The sequence below is a fragment of the Phascolarctos cinereus genome, unplaced genomic scaffold, assembly GCF_003287225.1.
Source record: "Phascolarctos cinereus isolate Bilbo 61053 unplaced genomic scaffold, phaCin_HiC Scaffold_4;HRSCAF=312, whole genome shotgun sequence".
NCBI classification, from domain to species: Eukaryota; Metazoa; Chordata; class Mammalia; order Diprotodontia; family Phascolarctidae; genus Phascolarctos; species Phascolarctos cinereus.
The window spans coordinates 299,171,828-299,195,504 of record NW_027555847.1 but is presented as its reverse complement, the minus strand read 5'-3'; the positions used below and the strand labels follow the sequence as shown (position 1 = coordinate 299,195,504).

The 23,677-nt window shown below is 38.3% G+C and overlaps 1 protein-coding gene across 2 annotated transcripts in view; it reads right to left on the bottom strand.

Annotated features, from left to right (window-relative positions):
• CETN3 (centrin 3) overlaps nucleotides 1-21,431 on the bottom strand; it is a 43,137-nt gene extending 21,706 nt beyond the window's left edge. Inside the window, exons 1-3 of one of the 2 annotated variants that reach the window (XR_013486111.1) lie at nucleotides 21,254-21,431; nucleotides 18,746-18,881; nucleotides 16,291-16,405 (exon numbers count right to left, since the gene is read on the bottom strand). Coding sequence is in view for 1 of the 2 variants with exons in the window: in XM_021008259.2 (XP_020863918.1) it covers nucleotides 16,291-16,405; nucleotides 18,746-18,881; nucleotides 21,254-21,270 (268 nt within the window). In the remaining variant the exon portion in view is untranslated. The remainder of the gene's footprint in view (nucleotides 1-16,290; nucleotides 16,406-18,745; nucleotides 18,882-21,253) is intronic. The other variant, XM_021008259.2, reaches the window with a different exon arrangement.
• Between the last annotated feature and the right edge of the window lie 2,246 nt (nucleotides 21,432-23,677).

Below are 23,677 nucleotides of genomic sequence, written 5' to 3'. Positions count from 1 at the left end.
ATTTACAGAACCAATAAGAATGTGTTATTATATAAGGAAAATACTGTGATGCTTAGTGAACAAGAAAAAATTAAAATTTGAGTGCCCCACATGCTTATTACTGTTTTATTGATAATTTCTATCCTTATTTAGTTGGATAAGCTTTTTTTAAAAAAAATACCTATTCATGTTAACATCTTATCACTTAAGCATTTATTAAAGTTTTCTTCTTCCATCAATTTAAAATCTTTTGTCCAATACGCCTTCCAAAAAACTAATTGAAGTATATTACTATAAATATGCAGAACAGCAAAGCTCATAAATATTCAATCAAAAAGAAGTTGGCATGTATACAACTAGAACACTAAAATAAAATTACACATTTAACTATGTGGCACATACTCAACTTTAAAAAAAATTTCAACAAAAAGCAGAACAGGAAGAAAAGGAATGTTCTTGCCCAATTAAATAATTTACATGACAGGTGAATCAAAAAAGCAGCTTGCCAAAAGTAGTAATGTACTTAAAGAAGCAACAGGGTGATTTTGGGAACAGATGGGAATCCAAGATGTATAAATTCTTATCCCAATGGAGTTTTAATGGTGTGACTGTAAATTATTTCAGTCTTCTATATCCATGTAATCCTTTTACAAATGTTCTGTTTGAAGTGTGGTCATACTTGATTAACTAGGAATTGATACCTAAGCATATATGTTTATTTTACATAGTTAAGATTTTTAGGTGCATGATCCTAGGTGTTTAACTGATTTATAGCTCGGCTTCTTCTACCACTAAGTAAGATCTTAATTAGAACGATATTATGCTTATCAATGAAAATAAGAAAATTACTACGAAGAACTGACTAAATATTTGTTGAAGTAAAAGAGACTACTCCCCTATGGGCTAATATAACTTCATCATCATGACATAAGAATTTTTTCAAAACCAAAAATAGAAAATGATATAATATATGGCAATAATCTAGAAAACAATTCGATGGAAAAACAGTCCAGACTTTTTTAAGGTATTCAATTCAGCAACTATTTATTGACTGCCTGTCTGAAGAGGACTTAGATACTTGGCGACACAAAAACAGACTCCATTCCTTTTCCCTAATGGGGCTTATAGCCTATTATGATTATTATTATTAGTCTCACGTTTGTCACTGCCATGGATGGTAATGCCACCCTGAACCTAAATAGAAAAGGGAATTCCCTGTTAATGAAGAAACAAGCAGAAAAATCTACCTGCTGTCCAGATTATAATATATAGCTGGAAGGACAATAGAACTCATCCATCAATACATACATCTTGGAAAGACAGTTCAAATGTACAATGAACAACCCAGAATTAGACTAGAGGAAAAGAATGGGCTAGATTTCCATTGGGGAATTGCACAATTTTAATTACCCCTATGCTTCTCTCTGAAACAAAGGTCAATTTTTTTGAACACCAATATTTTGGTGATAATACGGCTGTGAATCATGATAAATTACACTGTCCAAAGAAATGAAAGTAAGGTTCACTCAAAGAGCAACAGATACATACACAGTGGGTGTCAGTAGACCGCAGCATGTGACATGATGCAAAAGCCATGTAAGGGAAGTCAGAGAATAATAACAGGTAACATTTATATGGTACTTTAAAGGTCACAAAGTTCTTTACAAATTTTACCTCATTTGATTCTCCTAACAACCCTGTGAGGTAGGTGCTATTATTATACAATTTTACAGATGGGAAAACTGAGGCTGAAAGAGATTAAGTGACTTATCCAGGGCCACACAGCCAGTAATATCTCAGGTAAGATTCAAACTCAATTCCTTACTCCTAAGTTATCTATTTAATGGACCACCAGCATAGCCAGGAAAAAAAAATAGGTAGATCACATAACTAGAGTGAGAGATGACTACTGGACAGCCCACATGCTGTATCTATGTAATGTCAGGAAAACACAAAGAAGGCCCCTGACATTTGCGCTAAGTGAATAAGACGACAGACAAAAATTTAAACAAAAATTTAAATCTATACATTGGAGGTCAGGCTTTTCCTTATTCTAAAATGTTCACCCACCTGACTTGTTAAATTGCTATCCTTTAAAGTCCAAATGGTGCAGTGGATAGAATGCAGGGCCTGAGTCAGGAAAACTATTTTTCCAGAGTTCAAATCTTTCCCTAAGACACTCACTAGCTGTGTGATCCTGGACAAGTCACTTAATCCTGTTTGCCTCAGTTTCCTCATCTATAAAATAATCCGGAGAAGGAAATGGCAAACAACTCCAATACCTTTGCCAAGAAAACCACAGAATCATAAACAGTTGGACATGACTAAAAAATGACTGAACTGAAAAGTCCAACTAAAGTACCACTTTGGAATTCCAAGAAGCTTTTGCTTTCCTTTCCAACCTCAAATAGTGCTCTGTTTATATTTTAAGGTATAGAGGTGGCTAAATGTATGCTAAGTATAGAGAACAACGAACAGTACAATTTTTTCTAGCACTTAAGTACATAAGAAAAGAGCAGTAAGGATGGAATTGAAGAACAATATAAGAAACACAAGTAATGTGGTATAAATGGAAAGAGCACTGGGTTTAGAAAAAGTGGATCCAAATCCTGGATCTGAAACTTTCTTGGTGTATGACTTAACCAGCAAGTCAACTAACGTCTGTGAAATTAGAGGACTGGACTTTCTCTAAGAACCCTTCCAGTGTCTATATTCTTCTTTTGTTTTGTTTTTTTGGGTTTTTGTTTTTTGGGGGTTTTTTTTGTTTTTTGGTGAGGCAATTGAGGTGAAGTAACTTGCTCATGGTCACACAGCTAGTAAGTGTCAAGTGTCTGAGGCCGGATTTGAACTTAGGTCCTCCTGACTCCAAGGCCGGAGCTCTAGCCACTGCGCCACCTAGCTGCCCTCAGTGTCTATACTCCCGAAAAATTTTTGAAGAGAGGAATAATATATAATCTATGCATGAGAAAGATGTCTGGCAGCAAAGTCAGGAACAAGAACAGAATCAATGAATTGAGAGCAGAGATCAAAAAACCTATTAGAAGGCTACTTGCAACACTGGCAGAATAAAATAATGAAGGCCTATGCTATAGTAATAACAGTAATAATAATATGTAAAGAAGAATTATGTTTTTCAAAGTACTTTTCTCACCACAAATTTATGAAATAAGTAATGTAAATGTTATTATTCCCATTTAAAAAATCAATGCTAAGCAAGGTTACATTACTTCTCAAGGGTCCCAAAGCTGTAAGTGACTGAGGTGGTACTTGAAGCCAAGACTCATGACTTTAAGTTCAGCACTTTATCCACTGGGCCACATGGCAACAGTCAATGAATGGTTAACAGAGACTAGAAAGAAGATTCAAAGATTAATAACAGTAAGGACTAAATGAGTGACAGAAATAGTGAAGGTAGAAGAAACTGGGTTTGAGAAAAATATGATAAGCTCAGCCGGGGACAATTTAAGTTTGAAGCACTGATAAATCATAGAGATAATAAAGATAAGTAAAGATGGCCAATGATGATGATGATACATGGGATTTTACATGGTGTTTTAAAATCTACAAAGACCTTTACAGACACTATCTCATTTAAGCCTCACAAGTATGAGTTTTTTAAAAATAGTTATTATTTTCTCCATTTTACAGAGAAGTAAAGAGATTAGAAAGGTTAAGTAAGACTACTGTAGTTGGGGATGTGTAGCCTGGGAGAGAGATCAGGACTAGAGATAAAGACAGGGGAATCATCAGCCTAGATATAATAGTTGAAGCCAGAGAAATAGATGGAATTGGCAAGAGGAAGAGTTCAGAGAAAAAAAGACAAAGAAGAGAAGCCAAGAAAAACATGGTAAACCTCATAGGAACCAATGGAGGAGACAGAAAAAGAGGGGAAGAAATAACAAGGCAGTATGCTTCTGAAACACATAAGGGAGGAGAAAATGGTACTGAATTCAAAGACAATTACAGCTAAAAGAACATTTTCTTTAAAATAATAGGGACAGAAATCAGACAGTAAGAGACTGAACAAACAATATCGTGGTGAGGAAACAAAGGCATGACAACTTTGTGTCCATGCACATATACTCCAGTAACATAAATCTACATAAGAGAAGTTGACTCTACTACATCAATCACAGCCTTAGTTTGTTGGGGTTTTTTTTAATTGAGGCACAAAAAGGAAGTTGTCAAAGGGGAAAGGGACTCTCCTTTACCCCACCTCCCAGCTCCAGACACTCTCAAGATTTGTGTCCTTTGTAATCTCAATTCAACTCCATAAGCATTAATCAATGGACCAGGAACTGTGTAAAGGAATACAAAAACAAAAATGGACATTCAAAGAAGAGAAAAAACAGGTAAAAGACATTTTACACAAAAACATAAAGTAAATTCTGAGTAGAAGACAGGAAATAACTAGGGAGAATCAAGTTTTCCTAATTTGGAGACTCATTTCTCTGCAAGATTTTCTCTTATTCCCTCTAAAATAACTTCATCCTTAGTGTGACTCAAACATCTGCTCTTTTCCACAAGATTTAATTTCTATTTCTCACATACCATTTTCTCTTTTTTCAACCTCTCACTGTTCTGCCTCTTACTTACTGAATATGCTTAAAACAAGGGATGCCTGCATATACAACAAATTTGTTCCCTACTTTAGAAAACGTGTAAATCCAAAAATGACTAAATGAATATGCTTAAAGCATGAGACATCTGTAGTGGTTTGCAGTCAGTTTAGAAAATGATCAATTTAATCTGAATAAAAGTGTTTATATGAAGTATCCACAATGCAAAGAGCGTATAATCTCTGCACTCCCAAAAATCAATGCTGATATTGACACATATGCTAAACAGTCTACTTTTGTTGTTGTTGCTGCTGTTCAGTCGTTTCAGTCATGTCCCAACTCCTCCCAACCCCATCTGGGGTTTTCTTAGCAAAGATACTGGAATGGTTTGCCGTCTCCTTCTCCAGCTCATTTTACAGATGGGGAAACTGAGCAAACAGGGTTGAGTGACTTGCCTAGGGTCACACAGCTAGTTAAGTGTCTGAGGCCAGATTTGAACTTGGGAAGATGAGTCCTCCTTACACCAGGCCTAGCACTCTATCCACTGTGTTACCTAGCTACCCCAAAACAAACAAAACAATAAAAAACCAGCCTGCTATGTGAATTACAAATAGTTCATTACTTGAAGGGAGCAATCTAATATGAAGGAGGACTCTAATGTTGCAGTCCCTCTTTTTCACACTTGCACTATTCTTATTTATGACATTTCAAAAAAACTTCACAGAAAACCTACCCAAAGCACTAGGATTCCATTGCACCTGTTTCTGTGTAAGACACTGTGCTAAGTCCTGGAAATAAAAGATAAAATGAAGTCCATTTAATGTTTTGTAAGAACCAGAGTAGCACGAAAGCCATCTCTTATTGCTCACTCTAGATACTCTATAGGAATTTCTCCTTTTCTCCCCACGTACATTCTTAATATCTTTTGCACTATTTTAGGCATTTCATTGTTGTTAATACACTGAAGCCTACTTATATCTCATTGTGCAACCTTCCATTGACCTTTGGGTCATGTGCAATTTTGATTCTTACAAAGTCATTGTTCAGCCATAATTCACAGAGCATATTAGTGCTAAAAATATGGGCTTTGTAACAGCAAGTAAGCCAGGATCATTGAAAGCTCTATGAATTTTCCCAAATTTGATCCCATTCAATCTTTTATTCAAAGCTAGGCTAGGCTAGGCTCATCATCCATATGCAGCACATGCCCAACACTTAAATTAAAACGTATAAAACCACACTGCCTAGTGCACTCCTTAGAAGTTACAAACTTTTCCCTTCCTCGGACACTATCTGCCATTCTCAACAGAAAAACTTCTCATCTCAACTAGAGAAAAGCCATTCACCACATATCCCACTATAACTAAAAGGTCTAGAGCTCATTGCCAAAGATACCAAAACCAATATCCTTTTCCTTCCATTAAAACCACCTTGGTAGGAATTTATTTCTGGCAATCTGTGTAGCGTCTGTTCTTCCAGAGTATATTCTCAAGATGAGGGGTGAAGAAGATGCTCTTGTATAGGGTAAGACTCTTGTCCTACTGATGGAATTCTCTTTTGGGTACACAGATCATTGGATTCATTGGTTTTAATTAAGCATAGTAAAATGGATGGTTAAGACACAATTTTGAAAAATGCGGAGAGTTAAATGAAAAAAACGTAAGGAGTAAAATTTTCCTCCTCCTTGATCTCAAAATGAAAGGGACGACCAGCTTCTAGATTAAGATTTCCCAAACTAAGTTGCATAAAACATTAGTGTTCCACATGATATAAACGAAGATTCTGTGAGAATTTCAATGTTGACAATATTTTTCCTTTCTACAATTTGTGGGAAAACTTGTATGAGCTGCTCCAGGATGAAGTAAACAGAACCAAGAGAAGAATTTACACGATGACCACAATGATGTAAAAGAAAACACTGAAAGATTTCAGAACTCTAATCAATGCAGTGACCAAACATAACTTCCACAACTTCAAAAAGCATATCCCCCAGCCCTCAGGAGAGGTAGTAGCCTGGAAGTGAGAAATAAAGTATGTGTTTTCAGATATGATCAATGTTTATTGATTTGTTTTGCTAAATTTTATTTCTTACAAAACAGAATCTACGGAAAGCAACATAAAGTGTGGGAAGTGACGTTTAAAAAAAAGCATCACTAAAACTTTTACACTAAAATATTAAGAAAATACATAGATAATATTATTTACATGCCTAAATTTTTCTTTATGAAAATAAGGTTAACTTTTTTTGTCTCATGACAAAATTTCCTCAACCTTCCTTTATCCTCAGGGGAGAGAGGATAATCCACAGTAGCACAACTCCCTGGAACAGCAGCTATGAGTTCTGTTAAAACATTTCAAGTTCAGAAATATGTCATGGTCAAATCAGTTTAGCAAGCATAGCTCTAAGTCATGAAGGTAGGATGGAAATGTAAACATTATTTCTAAGTCATTTACCCATCTTTAATTTAGTCAACAGTCTGTGTACAATGTAAATATAACTGTATCTACGCACAAATGCGAATTTAAAGTTACAATGCAAATAAAATACCCTTTCCACCACTATAATCTACAAAACTATAATATCTTCCATAATAGGGGTTCATAACCTATGGTCTGTAAGCTTTTTTTTAATATTTTGATAACAATATTTCAGTAATCGGCTTGCTTTGTAAACCTATATATCCTATGCTTAATATACTGTCTCCAGTGTTGACCACAGTACCTGACACAAAGTACTTAAAAAAGGCTTGTTACCTAGACTTTTATATTTAAAAATATTATTCTGAGAAGAAGTCCATAAGCTTCAACAGCCTTCCAAAAGGTCCGTGACACAAAGAAGCCTATAACAAAAAACAAAGTTAAGAACTTCTCTCTCCTTTCCTAACTTCTCTTCCTCTTCCCAAACCATAACAATGGGTCTTCTTGAGCTGGATTTAGGTCAAATCTAAGGCTCATTTTTTTAAATTAATTAATTTATTTGTAGTTTTCAACATTCAGTTCCATAAGCTTCTGAGTTTTAAATTTTCTCTCCATCCCTCTTCACCTCCTCTCCAAGACAGTGGGCAATCTGACAGAGGCTCTACATATACATTCCTATTAAACATATTTACATATTAGTCATGTTTTAAGGAATAATTAGAACCAACAGAAGGAACCACAAGAAAGAAGAAACAAGGGGCAGCTAGGTGGCACAGCGGATAGAGCACTGGCCCTGAAGTCAGGAGAACCTGAGTTCAAATCCAGCCTCAGATCAAACACTTGTCACTTACTAGCTGTGTGACCCTGGGCAAGTCTCTTAACCCCAACTGCCTAAATAAAAAAAAAGAAGAAACAAAACAGGAAAAAAAAAGAGCAAATAGTATGCTTTTATCTGTATTCAGACTCCACAGTTCTTTCTCTGGATGTAGACAGCATTTTCCATCATGAGACTTTTGGAGATGTCTTAGATCCTTGCATTGCTGAGAAGAGCCAAGTCTATCAAAGTTAGTCATCCCACAACGTGGCTGTTACTGTTTACAATGTTCTCCTGGTTCTGTTCACTTCACTCAGCATCAGTTCATACAAGTCTTTCCAGGTTTTTCTGAAGTTCACCTGCTCATCATTTCTTATAGCACAATAGAATTCCATTACATTCATATACCACAACTTGTTCAGCCATTCCCCAGTTGATGGGCATCCCCTCAATTTCCAATTCTTTGCCACCACAGAAAGAGTTGCTATAAATATTTTTGTACATGTGAGTCCTTTTCCCATTTTTATGATCAGAGTTTATATGTTTTGACTACTCCCATTCCCCAATCTTCTTCTGCGTAGGTAATCTTGAATATTTTTCTCTAGTTTTCTATCACCATTTTCATTCTGGACAATTTTCTGCTTCACAGCCCACTGATCTCTCTCAAATTCAACAAATCCTAAGACAAACTCAGGTACGAACAGCAGAACTTGTTTTATGTAGGTGAGACTGGTCTTTTTGCCATTTTAGAGAGCTGAGAGGCTATTTTTGCCTTCCTTGTTATCTGAGGCACAAAAGGCCCAGCCTTTAGAGTTAAGTGTCCAACTTAGTCTCAGTGCTGTTTTAGCAAAATTCCTACTTTTACAAGGGACTTCTTTCTGTCCTAGTATACCATTGTAAATGCAGAGCCAAGAAAAAATAAGCCATCTAACCTGAATTGCTTTCTTTTTAACATTAGGAACTATATCCTTTCCAACTCTTTTATTTTGAGTTAGGTCATTTTTAGTACATTTTATGGTTCACTAAATGTCTTAATGCCTTTGAACCCAGATCGCAAATTACTATATTAGCTGAATCAGGCTTAGCCCAGAATATCCCCCAAACTTACTATCTCTGTTAATGATACTATCCTACCTACCTATTATTCAGGTGGCCATTTGCCATGATCTCCCTTTTCTCACTTCTTTCTCATCTTCTATCATTCAGGTGTCTTTTGCCACTTTTTCCTACTATACCTGTTTCACATAATAGAGTGGCCTGATTCTTTATCAACACCAATCCCTCTACTTGTTCAAATGATTTCCTTCTATCCCTTCTCTTCCAAAAGACTGTTCCCTCTGCCATCCCCACTTTCACTTATTTTTATTCTCTCTCTCTACTGGCTCATTTCCTATTGCCTACACATGTTTTTGTGCCCCCATCCTTAAAAAACTCTCATCTGATCCTTCCATCCCTACTACCTATCATCTTTTATCTCTTCTGCTCTTTGTAGCTAAATCCCTCAAAAAGGTCATTTACAATAAGTGCTTCCACTTTCTTTCTTTTTTTTTTTTTGATGAGGCAATCAGTGTCAAGTGTCTGAGGCCCAATTTGAACTAAAGTGCTCCTAATTCCAGGGCCCTACTCTATCCACTGTACCACCTATCTGCCCCCTCACTCTCTTCTTAACCCCTTCCACCAAAACTGCGCTCTTCAAAGTAACTAATATCTTAGCTGCCAAATCCAATGGCTGTTTCTCAATTCTCATTCTCCTTGACCTCTCTGCAGCCTTTGACATTGTTGATCAGTCTCCTCTCCTTGACCCTCTCTTCTCTCTAGGTTTCTGGGACACCTAGTTCTCCTTCTACCCATCAGACTGCTTGCTCTGCTAGATCCTCATCTCAATCACACCTCTAACCAAAAGTGTCCCTCAGGGTTCTGTCCAGGGTCTTCTTTTCTACTGCCTCCCTACTACTTCACTTGGTGATCTCATCAGCTCCCATGGATTTAATTAATTTCAAATCTACCTTTCCTGCTCCAGTCTCTCTGCTGGCCTCCAATTTTGCATTTCCAATTGCCTTTCAGACATCTTGAACTGTATGTCCAATAGACATCTTAAACTCAATATATCAAAGACAGAACTCAATTATCCCTTCCCCTAAACCCTCCCCCAACCACCTTCCTTATTACCATAAAGGGCACTACCATCCTCCCAGTCCTTCAGGCTCTCAGCCTAGGAGTCAACCTGGATTCCTCACTATCTTTCATCCCACCATATCCAATCTGTTGCCAAGGCCTGTCAATTTCACCTTTGAACCCAATATATCCACTTCTGTCCTCTGACACTGCCACCACTCTAGCACAGGCCCTCCTCAACTCGTACCTTAATTACGACAATAGACAATGGCAGGGCTGCCTGCCTCAAGGTTCTCCCCAACTCCAATCCACTAAAGTGATTTTTCTAAAACACAGGTCTGATCATGTCACCCCCCTACTCAATAAACTTCAGTGGCTTCAAACTTCCTCCAACAATATAAAATACTGCAAACATAAAATGCTGTTTGGCATTCAAAGTCCTTCACAACCCAGTCCTCTCCTTTCTTGTCATTTTATACCTTACTCCCCAACATGGACTCTTCGATCTAGTGACACTGGCCTCCTGACTATTCCATGAACAAAATATTCCATCTCTAAGCTCAAAGCATTCTGGAATACTCTACCTCATAACCTCCCTTACTTCCTTTAAATCCTAACTAAAATCCCACCCTGTACAAGAAGCCTTCTCGAACCCCTCTTAAATCCAGTGCTTTCCTTCTTTTAATTGTTTCCTATTTACTCTGTATATAGCTTGCTTTGTTTGCATGTTGTCTCTACCAATAGACTGTAAGCTCCTTGAGGACAGGGACTGCTTTTTGCCTCTTTTTGTACCCCCAGGCACAATGCCTGGCACATAGTAGACTCTTAAATGTTTACTGATTGATTTGATTTTAACTTCTGCTTCTCCTTCATCTCCTATGAAGCTGTCAGTCAGCCATGTAGAAGTGTCAAGTCTTCTTTCAAAGTATCTCTTATTCAACTTTTCTTCTCTACTCACATTAGGATCACTCTAGTTTGGTTGGGCCTTTATTCCTCCATATTTGGATTTTTAGAATAACCACTTAATTGGTCTCCTTGCCCCCAGTATTTTCCTCACCAATCATACCTATGCCATTTTTAGGATTCACTCTACTCCTCAAAAATTTTCAATAGCTCACATATGCCTATCATACACTACAATCAGCAAGGAAGAACAATTTCCTGTGAGGCAGAAAGGTTAACATCTTGCCGTCAAAAGGACTGAAAAAGGTGTCAGCCTTTCTCCCTTTCTGAGGTTACCTATAGCTAGCTGATAAAAACAAAGGTAATAGCTCAGGCTTCTGAACTCAGGTCTCCTAAAATGGCTCTTATACAGCAAAGCTGACTGCTGACAGGAGAACAAGGCAGTCAGATGGGACCTTTACAGCTAAACAGTTTAGCTCTGTAGTGTCTGATTACCTATATGGCTTTCTAGGGTGTCTATATTTGTATTTCCTTGTGTTATAGGTTACCCTGGAGACAGTGAGCTGTACTGTAAGTTGCTAAAAGTACTAAGACATAGCATATACCACAGAGGTGGGCAGTGACACTACTGCGTCACAAACATCAGTCACATCTTTAACATTTTCCAAGTCCTTCCTTATTCACACAGACACACCTGTATATCAGAGGTCATGGAATCCTGACACCTGTGAGACAAAGTTCAAACTCCTCAGTTTGGTTTTCAAGGTCAGCTACCTTTCCAACTTTACCACCCAGTACTCCCTATTAGGAACCTTCTACTCCAGCTACTTTTTTCCTCATTTGGAATTTTCTAACCACATCATTTTTAATCTACACTCTTCTCCATGGTTCATGCGCTGCTCTTTCCTTGGAAATACTCTAGCCTCTCAGTTCATCAACAACTCCCATGAGTTGCTCTATATTTAGCCCTTCACAGGCACGGTAGCATCTACAGTGTCACATCAACATCTAGACCTTGTTACGTTCATGATCTTGAACTCTGAAATTCCTCTCTTTGATCGTATCTTTCAACCCCATTATCATCCCTCACACTCTCATCTTTGAAGAATGTTATTCTCTTTGCAAAAGTTAAACATTCTACTTCTGCCCTGGATCCTATTCCATCCCACATAATTCCATTCCATCCTCAATCTCTCTTTTATTCTTTAACTCCCTCTTCCATGCTACTTAAATACATGCCTAGGTCTCTCCTACCCTAAAAAAGCCTTTTCTTAGTCCTGCCAATCTTAAGGTATCATCCTATATTTATCTATTTCATCTCACTTCAACAACTAAACTCCTCAAGAACCATCTACACTCTTTGCTTCTAGACCTCACTGCCAACCAGCTTCTTAGCCCCTAATTAAGCTGTCCAATCTAGCATCCAACCCCATTACTCCACTACTTTTTTCTCATCTTTAAATTAAATTTTCTTCATTATTGTGAACTTAATCACCAAAAACAAAAATTCTCATATTCTTTTTTCTAAGGGTTCCAAATCTCTCTTCACTCAATTGCTTTATGGCCCTTTCTCATTCCTTATCCTAGCTGACCTCTTTGAATCTTTTGACAGTAAACTACCTTCTCCCTTCTTTGGTTTTCATGACATTACTATCATCTCCTGGTTCTGTTACTGTCTGATTGTTCCTTCTACACCTCCTGGCTGATAAATTTGGGGGTCCTCACTATGAACCAGGACCTCTTCTGTCCATATACTCTCTCTCTTGGTATGTTCTCTCTCCTTTCAGCTTTATCATCTCTATGCAGAAGTCTAATTGTTATAAATCCAGTTCTAATTTCTCTCCTGAATTCCGGTCCCGAATTAGCAACTGCCTGCTAGACATCATTTCCTAGATGTGCCACTGGCATCTAAAATTCTACAAATCCAAAACAGAACTTCTCTCTCCCTCTAAACCACCCTTCTTAACATCCCTTGTTGGGGATCTGTAAGGATGGAGAGGACCACAGGCTGTTCATGAGGTCTCACTGATGGGCAAAGGCCCCTCTCGGGTGACTGATCTATGAGCAAAGGTCGCCTGGTTCGATGCTCCATTCTATGGATCTTTAACAATCTTTAACTCCCCTAGTTATTGTATGATCATTAGCAGTTTATCTGGGATTGGAGTCAGATAAGTGCACAGGATGTGCATGCACTGTCCTTAGCACAGCATGAGCTCTACGTCATCATAACTTGAGAAGAAGTTCCTGTTACTTTACTACTTAAGTGAATGCTTTGTAAAATTAAATGGAGTTGCTTCCATCTTGTCTCCTGCCTCATCAATGTGCATTCGAGATAGAAGGTTAAGCTGGCCTTATCCCTTCAGAGTTAGTATAGGATCCTTGCTCTTGTGGTGAGCTGAGCTAGTCATATGACAATCCCTATTTCTGTTGAAAGAAGCATTCTTCTTCCAGTCAAAAGGTTCATAACCCTGGAGTCATCCCCATAACTCTTCACACGTTCCTCTATGTCCAATCAGTTCTTGTGTCACGTTTGTTGATTTTACCTTTACAATATCTCTTACAACTATCCTCTTTTTTCTATTCATTTGCCACCCTAAGTCATTCCTTCATCATCTCCCAACTGGACTACAAAAGCTTAGGCATCCCTGTTTCCAGTGTCTCTCCTCTCCAATTCATCCTCCATAAAGTTGCCTAATTAGGTGGCAGAGCAGATGGGGTTCCAGCCCTAGATAAAGACCTGAATTCAAATCCTACCTCAGACACTTACTGTATAATCCTGAGCAAGTCACTTAACCTGTCAGTCTCAGTTTCCAATAATTTGTAAATTAATTTGTAAAAATTTATAAATTTTGTAAAATTTATTAAAAAAATACATATATACATATATATGTATAGTACCTACCTCTCAAAGTGTAATGAGGATCAAACAAGATAATATATGTAAAGCACTATGCAAATCTTAAGTGTTATATAAATGCTAGATATTATTACTATTTGAATATTATTGTTTACCATCAAAAATACATATCTACCCACGCCACTCCCTTGCTTACTCCTATGGGTAAAGTATTAAGTGTGGTAGAAAAAACAATGCTTAAAAGTAATTTAGGTGTAGTATAACTCAGTGGGAGGGAGAGGAAAGAATTATTTTATCAAAAATGAAGAGTTCAGTGGCTCCTTATTTCCTCTAAGAGAAAAGACTTTAGGCATTTAAAGCACTTTATGATTAGCTCCAAGCAGCTAATGAAAGTGGACAGAGTGCTGGGCCTGGAGTCAGGGACCGACACTTACTAACTGTGTGACCTGGGCAAGTCATTTAACCTCCATTTGCCTCAGTTGCCTCAAATGTCAAATGGAGACCCTGGAGAAGGAAATAGCAAACCACTCCAGAATCTTTGCCTAGAAAACCACAATGTGGTCACAAATTATACCCTACTAAGAAACAACTTGACAACAACAATCATCTAGCTCCACCTACCTTTCAAAGAGTGATTTCAAATTGATTCTGTTTACCTACTCTACATTCCAGCGAAAATAGCCTGATGTCTTGCTTGACATGCCATTTGTCACTTCTTGGCTTTTGCTGGCTAGAATACATTCCCTCCTCCCTTCTGCTCTTAAAATCCTGGTGTTCTTCAAGGCAGCTTGCATGCTACCTCTGGTGAGAAACCTTACTTAATCCCCTTCACCCCTAGCTATCAGTTTGGTCAGTTTGATCAATCCTCAAATTATCATATATTTATTTAACTGTGTAAATGTTGCATCCCCCTCCTAGTAGAATATAAACTAATCGAGGGAATGACAATTTTGTTTTCGTCTTTGTATCCCCAGCATCTGGAACAGTGCCGTATACATAGTAGGTACATGCTTCTTGCATACTTTCCAAACTTCCCTCTACCTAGCCAAATATTCACTAATCAGCTAGCATTTTATATCTCAGTTCATCTATAAACTCTCATTAGTTAAACCAGACCAAGATAACCTTTCCCTTTAGAAGTTCTATAGCTTAATGATTTACCTATAACACTTACTTCAGCATGTAATCATATTCGATCTTGTACTATTACTGAACTATTTAGTGGGCATAAGTCTTATCTAACTAATTATAAGTTCTTTAACAAGTATGTTTGTAGTTAATACTATTTCTTTAATCTCCTACAGGACTTCAGCAGTGTGTTATACCAGTAGTGGATACAAACACTGGTTGACTAATACAATGATTAGTACTATATTCCATATCATAATGCACATATTGAGCACCTACTAGAATAGGGCACATAACCCACCTTTTTTGGGGTTTTTAGCTTGTTGGGAAGGAATGAAAAAAGCAATTGCTAACAAAACTTCAAGGCAGTTAATAGTACAAAGTAAACTAGCATTTCATTTTGTAAAAAAAAAAAAATTATTTCCAACAATTTTGAGATTCCATAACCAGAATCAAAGTAAACAGATTAAATGTTTTATCCTAAGAGTTTTTTGGGGTTTGGGGTTTTTTTTTGCTTTTTGGTGAGGCAATTGGGGTTAAGTGACCTGCCCAGGGTCACACAGCTAGTAAGTGTCAAGTGCCTAAAGTCACATTTGAACTCAGGTCCTCTTGACTCCCAGACCAGAGCTCTATACACTGTGCCACCTAGTTGCTCCTCTAAGAGTTTTTAAAGAAGTTACTGTCACAGGCCTAATACCAATTATTGCTTCTAGGTGTCAAAAAGTACCGAGTGTCAATAACTAGCCACCAAACCATCTGGAACAATTTTTAAAATCAAGTAACTGTCTTTCCTGAGCCTCATCTGGCATATGAAATTATCCATTATGCAACTTTTGAAAAAAGTTTTGAAAAATTTTTTGAAAAAAATTTCTTTCTTCTTCTCACTGAGTTATACTATACCTAGACTATTTTTAAGCATTGTTGATTTTTCTACCATACCTAATACTTTACTCAAAAATCAACAGTGGGCTTTTCCTCAAGCCAAATATTAACACTGCCTCTTTAATAGAAGAGACTAGAAAAGATCCCTAGATTTTAATAGCAATTAAAATGTAACAAAACATCAAGGCGGGGGGGATCAGACATTTCCATTTTTAAATATTTTTAAAATTTAAAGTGCTAACTCCAAAAGCAAAGGATAACTGTTTAATATGTGTGTTACATAATTGCACAGAAAAAATACCCTATAAAAAAGGATTTGTTCCTACGCATTTTGAGGTTCCTCTGTATATTAATTTTATTACAATTCAGAGTCTTCAGAACAAAACAGACCAAAAAAATGAAAAATAAATATGACCCACAACAAAACTGCACTTTCTCATAGGAAAAAAATGATAAAATCACTTCATTCTTCCATGAAACTACTGAAATTAAAAAAATATTGCAGTATTTTGTAACAACAAAAAAAAAGTATCAGAAACCAGAAAAATAACAACAGTTCCCTTTTCCTGTAAAGTTCCAAAGCAGGCTAATTTCTCAATCATTTCTGAGTACAAGGAATATATTAAAATACATACCAACTTCATTAAAATCTTCAAAGGTGATTTTGCCTGTGGATTCTCGGTCATAATCTTTAAGAATCTTTAGTACATCTGCTTTTTTCACATCAAACCCCAAGGCTCTCATTGCCACCTTTTGGAATAAAACAGAAATACAAACTACAAGCTGCCAAAATGAAAGAGCCATACATTTTTTCTTCTCCTCTCCTTAAAAAAATAAAGATTTTTAATTTTAAAAGACAAATACAGCACACAGATGACCATCATATCCGTAAAACAGAAAATAGAACATACCTTCAATTTCAAAAACTCAACTAATAAAATTTTTAAGAGTTGCTTCCACTAGTGAAGCCAAATGACATCTCATGCTAAATAAGTCTCTATAACCCAATCAACAAATACTTACTGCCCTATACCATGTTCAAAACACTTTGCTACACATATATCCACCTTGAGAGCTCACAAAACAGAGGCAAACATGACAAATTGAAAATTAAGTATAAAAAGTAAGTAACAACATAGGTACATGCTATTTAATCATTTAAAGAGAACTTTCCTTACAAATATTACTGTCCCCGTTTTGAAGGTGACACTGAGGTTTACAAAGACTAGGTAATTTGTCTAGTGAGCTTAAGAGCCAGGATATATTTCATAAAGTTTAGGTAGAGGACAGAAGGATCTTAGTTGAGCAAGAGTGGGATAGGGAGGGATTTTGAGGGCATCTGAGGTGAGGAGAAGAGGAACAAGCAAAGGTAAATGGACAGAAAAGCACAAGGCTTATTTAAGAAATGGAAAGATAAATATGCATAAACAGGAAGAGTTTGCATTGGGGATCCATGGGGGAAAAAGCTGGGAAAGGAAGCTGGAACTACAAAATTAAAGATTTTGAATGCAGGACCAAAGAGTTAGTTTACAATCCACTGGGACTCCCTGAAGATTTCTGAGCGACTAGTTTTATGACTAAATGTATAGCATTTCAGAAAGACCAACCTGATGGTAGTAAACAGGGCAGATTATAAAGGAGATGTCATTATTAAAGCATCCTCCTCTTTATTAAGGCAATCTCTTCAAACTGAAGCCCAAAAAGGTTAAGGGTGGGCTTGCCAAAGGTCACAGCATCACAGCCAGGACTAGAACTGAGGTGCACTAGCACTCAACTCAATATTCACCCACATTTCATTCCAAATGTTATAACTTTTCCCACTGAGAATACGAAAAGCCCCTTAATTTAGTCAAAAGGTAACTGTCCTAAAAATGTTTTTGCAATTAGTTGCAATTTAAAGTGATTATAGCAATCACATCTAAATATTTGTACACATTTTTATTTTCCTTTTCCCATTAGGCTATAACAATATAAGTATCCAACAACAAAAAAAAATGCCATTTTTTCCGATCTTTTCAAGCACAAGATCCTCCCCCACCACACACACACACACACACAATTCCACATTCCCTTCATATTTGTAAATTAAACTAATAATTTAACTGAGGGCTGCTAGGTGGCATAGTGGATAATGCTGGACTTAGATTCAGGAAGACATGAACTTAAATGGTGCCTCAGAATCTTACTAGCTGTGTGATCCTAGGCAAAACTCTTAGCCTGTCAAATGGGCACAATAATAGCCCCTGATCCACAAGATTGTTGTGAAGATCAAATAAGATAATGTATATAAAATGCTTTACAACCTTACAGTGCTATAAAAATGCTATTATCAATTCACATTTAGACATTTCTTTCCATAAGCACCAATAATATTAGTCAGATATCACATATGTTCTTTATTCTTTACTAGAAGAGTGTGATGTTGAAACCATAAACCTGCATGTGCATACTCTTGCACACACAATACATGTGTATATGCACAAGAGTACAGTATCCCAAAGGTCAGACTTTTGGAATCCAATACATACGAGATACCATGTTCCTGCCTGTGTACACTTGCGCGTGTGTGTGTGTGTGTGTGTGTGTGTGTGTGTGTGTGTGTGTATGAGATCACTTTCATGCTTCAAAGGCAGAATATACAAGAGTTTGGCCCTAATTAAGAGCAGAGACTTTGAAAGCAAAAACTCTTTAACCTCCAAATAGAATACTTAAGTGCTAAATAAATGCTTGCAGATTAATAGTTTAAAATCCTCTAATATTATTACTGAAAAGTATGTACCTTTCATAGTAATGATCTTTTATAATTTAAAATGTTGTTAATTTGTATTTCCCTAAGGCCTAGCATATTGCCTCGTACACAGCAGGTGTAATACTAAATGCCTGCTGAATGACTGTCTCACTATATAAAAATTATCTCCTAAAAAACAAAAGAGGTGTTAGGATACCATTAAATAACAATGTGGCACAATACTGCAAAAGCTATATCATAATGGTTGAGTTCTAAAAACAGGTAAGTATAAAATTAGTCAGAAAGCAATCTTCAGGTCGCTGCCAACAGATACAAACCAACTTTAAAAAAATTACTTTTACCTTTAATTCATGATAGTCTATGGCTTCATCTTTGTCTGTATCAAATAATTCAAAAGCATCTTTTATTTCCTGCTTCTGTTCTTCAGACAGTTCTCGTCTTTTTTTCCTTTTTGTCTTGTCTACTACAAGCTCATTTCTACGACATGAAAAAGAGGAAACAGAAAATCTTACATAGTCCACTTTCAATTTTTCTTTGCATTCATGAATAATCAGAATATGATTGGGGAGAAAAAGTAACCAAGTAAATATCAAGATGATTTTCCAAATTTTTACAACTATTTTGAGGGAACAAAGATAGAACAAATTGCCTTTTCATGACTTAATTGCCTTCTCATACCCTTTCACATCCCTCCATCAACTAACTTGGTCTCCTAAAGAGCCAAGAAAACTGTAGCTCACAGAGATACCACACTAAGAGAAAATATGTCATTTTCCTTCTTTCCTTTAACACTGTTGCAAATAAAGCAATGCCTAAGAGCTCACATGATACAGTAGCTTTTCTGAAGCCATGTAAAAAAATTGTCCAAACTTAAACTTTCATTACAGCCTTCTACAGCATTTATGACAGTATAAAACTAATTCTAAGGATAGTCAAAAGTAACTTAGATATTGACTCACTTTTGCTTGTGGCTAAAATTAATTTCTACCTAATTTTTACCTAAGCAACATAAAATAAGCTAAAGGAATCCATGAAATCAACTAACACCAAATATTTTGGCATACTAGCCTACAAAGTTAGTTATACGTCTTAAACATGTTTTTCCTTGAATAACAAAAATCAATTGAAATTGTATTAATCTTAAACATGAGTCCATATGTTATATGTACAAAATATAAATAAAACCTATGATATTCAATTAAAGGACAGTATCTTCTTCTGGAAAGGCTGATATGATAAAAAGGAAATTGAATTTATCTTGTTATAGAAATGAAGTATCAAAAAGCCTAAACTGACTTTTAAAACTGTCATTTACAACCTCTAAAATTCCAAAGAAATTAGAATGTGGCATGATTATAACAAGCAAGTTTTTAAAGGGTAAAGAATTTTCAATAAAAACTCTACCTACGATAGCTAAATTAGTACAGCTCCTAATCCTATAGTACAGATAATATTGTTATGACTTCTACAATGTAGGTGTGGCTGCAGTGAGATCTTCCAGGAAAATCAATCACAGTTACTTTTATGGATCTGAGGATAGTGTTACCTTCAAAATTAGGGCCTGTAAAATTTCTTCTTGACTTAAGAGGTCAAGGCCATAGTTCTGTTTGACTACCAATACCCCATATCAAAGGGCTTCTGAGCATTGCTCTGCAGAAGTTGATAAAATCCATAGAAATCTTTGATGGGGGGGGAGAGAAATGATGTGTGAAGGGGGCTGAAAGAGACAGAAAAAGGCAAAGATAGATGGGAGATCAAAGTGAGGATATTTGGGGAGACATTCGTTTTAACAAAATAAATCAAATTTGTGGAGTAAATGTTAAGGGGCTCTGCCACTTAAAATAGCCTTCGTAACTCTAGTTAGTGCCTTGCCTATAGAAGGTGAAAGGTAGAAACTGCCAAGAACCCTGGATTTTTAATAAAAGGACCCAAGTTTAAAATTTCCTTGGTACTAAAGCATGAGTGAAATCACTTCCCCCTCTGAACTTGTTTTTCATCTTCAGAATTAAAAGGATAAACTAGGTGATTTCTAACATCCCTTTTAACAAAAGCATTCTTAACCTGGGAGTGGCGGGGAGAAAGAACGAATTAGCTGACATTTCTGTATCTATTTCGATATTATTGGTTTCCTTTGCAGATCTTATATCCTTTATTTTATGACTTTACAAACATTATTCTGAAGGGGTCCACAGGCTTCACCAGATTACCCTCTGGGTACATACCCCTCCGAAAAATGGGCTAATAAGAACCTCGGCTTTAACATCTAACATGTATGTAACATGTCAAGTTTATGAAGCATTTTTCCCAGTTCGATCCTTCTACTTTTAAAATTATCATTTATAATCCTATTAACTGAATGGGGAAGGAGGGAGTGAGAGGAGGCCAAAAATAAAAACAAAGACCAAACTGTCATGGGAAAAACCAAGATGGAGACGCCGGGACGACGTCAGCTCCGCCCGAGGCAAGGGCGGGTTTGTTTTGCTTCATTCTTAAAGGCAAGTGGACATAGTGAAGGGGGCCGGCGGAAGAGGAAGGTCGGTAACGTGGACTGCAGAGGGGAAGGCCGCCGCATTTAACCGCCCGGGGCTGCGAGTTCTCGCGAGACTTCGCTGCCCTCCGCCGTTCGGAGTCATGACCTCGGTCCCGGGCGCTTCGCCCAAAAGCCGACGGGCTCCTGCACCGCCTGCGGCTTCTCCTCACCCGGCCCGGGGAGAAGGGTGGTCGCCTGGCCGCAGGTTTCTCGGCTTCCTCGGGCTCCCCACCTCCCCCCGCCCCCTCCCGCCGCTGGAACCCCGGCTCCGGGGCGTGAGGGAGAAGGGGTGGAGCAAGGCCGCCCCCTCTTTACCGACCTCAGAGCTAAACTCATTTTCTCCTCGGACAGAGGCTTTTGCCACGGACGAAAGCACCCCCCGCCCCAGGCCGTGCCGCTTCGTCCTGCCCTTCCACACAACACCAAGCGCCCTCCTCGAAACGCCACAGCCTCCGGGAGGTCACCACAAACACCGCCCCCAACCTCGATTGGTTGAAGTCCCTTTCTCTCAGGTCTATTTGGGCGAGATTCAAGCTAAACTCTGGTTTTCATTGGGCAGGGTCGTGTGTCAATCCTGAGGAGTTCCCTGCTTTCCTGTCCGCACCCGCCTCCCTCCCCTCTTAGATTGGCTGGCTCACAGGGCGGATGTGTTTTCCCAAAACTCTTTGCGGGGGCGCTCCGAACGGGGAGGTGGGGGCGGGAAGTAGTGACGGTTGGGAGCGGGAAGGTGCGCGGGATGGGGCGCGCTGCTCTGGACCACCCCACGGAGGACGCGCGAGGCGCGGAACGTGCCCGGTGATTCGCCGACCTGCAGACTAGGAAAGAGGAGGGAGAAAGGGAGAGGCCCTGGACGGTGTCCGCATTCGTTAGCATTCAGCCCCCAGTGAAATGGGGCCGCCTACCTAAGGCCGCGGCGGAGGAGACGAGGGCGTAGAAGAGGATGCCGTCACCGAAGGCATCTCCTCGAGGAGGCCATTCAGCAGAAGGCCTCCGGTGTCTTGGCTTCGCAAACCTTTGCCCAGTGACGTTTATTGAGTCATTTTCAGTCGTGTCCGACTCATCCTGACCCCATTTGGGTTCTTGGCAAAGATAGTGGAGTGGCAACCACTCCTTATAGATATATTTTGGATGGCAGTCAGAGGTTAAGTAACTTACCCAGGGTGAAACAGGCAGTGGCGGAGGCTGGATTTGAACTTAGGTCTTCCCGACTCTAGGCCCAGTGCTGTGATCCCCGAGCTGCCTTCCAAATGACATAGTTCATGGCCGGATCCTGAAGGGGGCTTCAGTTCAGTGCAGTTTGACAAGATTTAAGTCTCTACTGTAGCCAGACTGCATGGAGAAGTATACAGAGCATAGTCTCAATCAAATAAGCATTAAGCTCTGGGCATTGGAAAAGACAGAATACAGTCTGTGCTTACCTTTTATGATTGCATACTTAAGCTGATTAAAAAAAAAAAAGAGGTATTTCCCAGTAGATAGATTTGCTTATGAATTACATATAAATGCTACTGTACTAATAATTGTATGTAATATAAAACTTAGAAATAAAAGTTTAGAGGATAAGATAAAGATGATCCCAGAGCAGGGGAGGGGAACCTTCATGGCCTTCTAGGTCTTTGGGTGCAGCCTTTTGACTGAGTCCAAGTTTTACAGAACAAATCCTTTTTATTAAGGGAATTTGTTCTGTGAAGTTTGGATTCAGTCAAAGGGCTGCAGTTGAGGACCTAGAGGGCCACATGTGGCCTTGAAGCCTCAGGTTCCCCACCCCTGTCCTAGACTCATTAGAAAGCCACTGTAGCTTATTGAGTAGAGAAGTGATATGAACTTTAGGGAAAGCATTGGCAGCTGTAAGGAAGGTGGAGTGAGGCCAGACCTAACGCAGGGGAAAAAAATTAGAAGACTGGGCAGCTAAGTGGAACAGTGGATAGAGCACCAGCAGTGAAGTCAGGAGGACCTGAGTTCAAATCCGGCCTCAGACACTTGACACTTCCTAGCTGTGTGACCCCAAGCAAGTCACTTAACCCTGATTGCCTAGCCAAAAAAACAAAAAAAAAAAGGCTCTTGCAATAGTCCAGGCAAAAAGTGCTGAGGGTCTAACTAGAGTGGTGACATCAGAGAGAAGGTGTGGAAATGAGAGATTTGGAAGTAGGACAAGACTAAAGAATTGACTGAAGGAACTAATCACATTTAGCCTGAATAAGAAAAAACTCAAGAGTGATAAAATAACTGCCTTAAAATATTTGAAGAGCTATCATGTGTAGGAAAGATTAGACCTCCTGTCTTTCTTTTTCGTATTTGTCGACATCACTTACCAGTTTCTAGCCCATAGTTGGTTGATTGTTATCCTTTATGCTGGAAGAGGACCGAAATGACATCAAGTTACAGTGTGTACGACTGTGTCAGATCAGGCCAGTACAAACTCAGAATGCTCTACCACAGGTCAGGCACAAATAGTCCATGTGAACATTTGGGATGGATTCTCTAAGCTTAAGCATCTCATGTTTCTTTTGAGCTACTTCAATTCTGCTTTGCTCATAGAGCGTAGCACCTTCTTTGATGAGGGCAGGCCATGCTGGGCAGTCCTATGCCAGTGTCTTCCGTGTCTCAATTCCAAAGATCTTCAGAGAGCCTCTTGAAAGCGACCTTGAATAACTTCTGGCCACCATGTGAGGGCTTACCCTGTGTGATTTCTCCATAAAGCAGTCTTTTTGGCAAGCATGTGTTTGACATTCAAAGTGGTCAG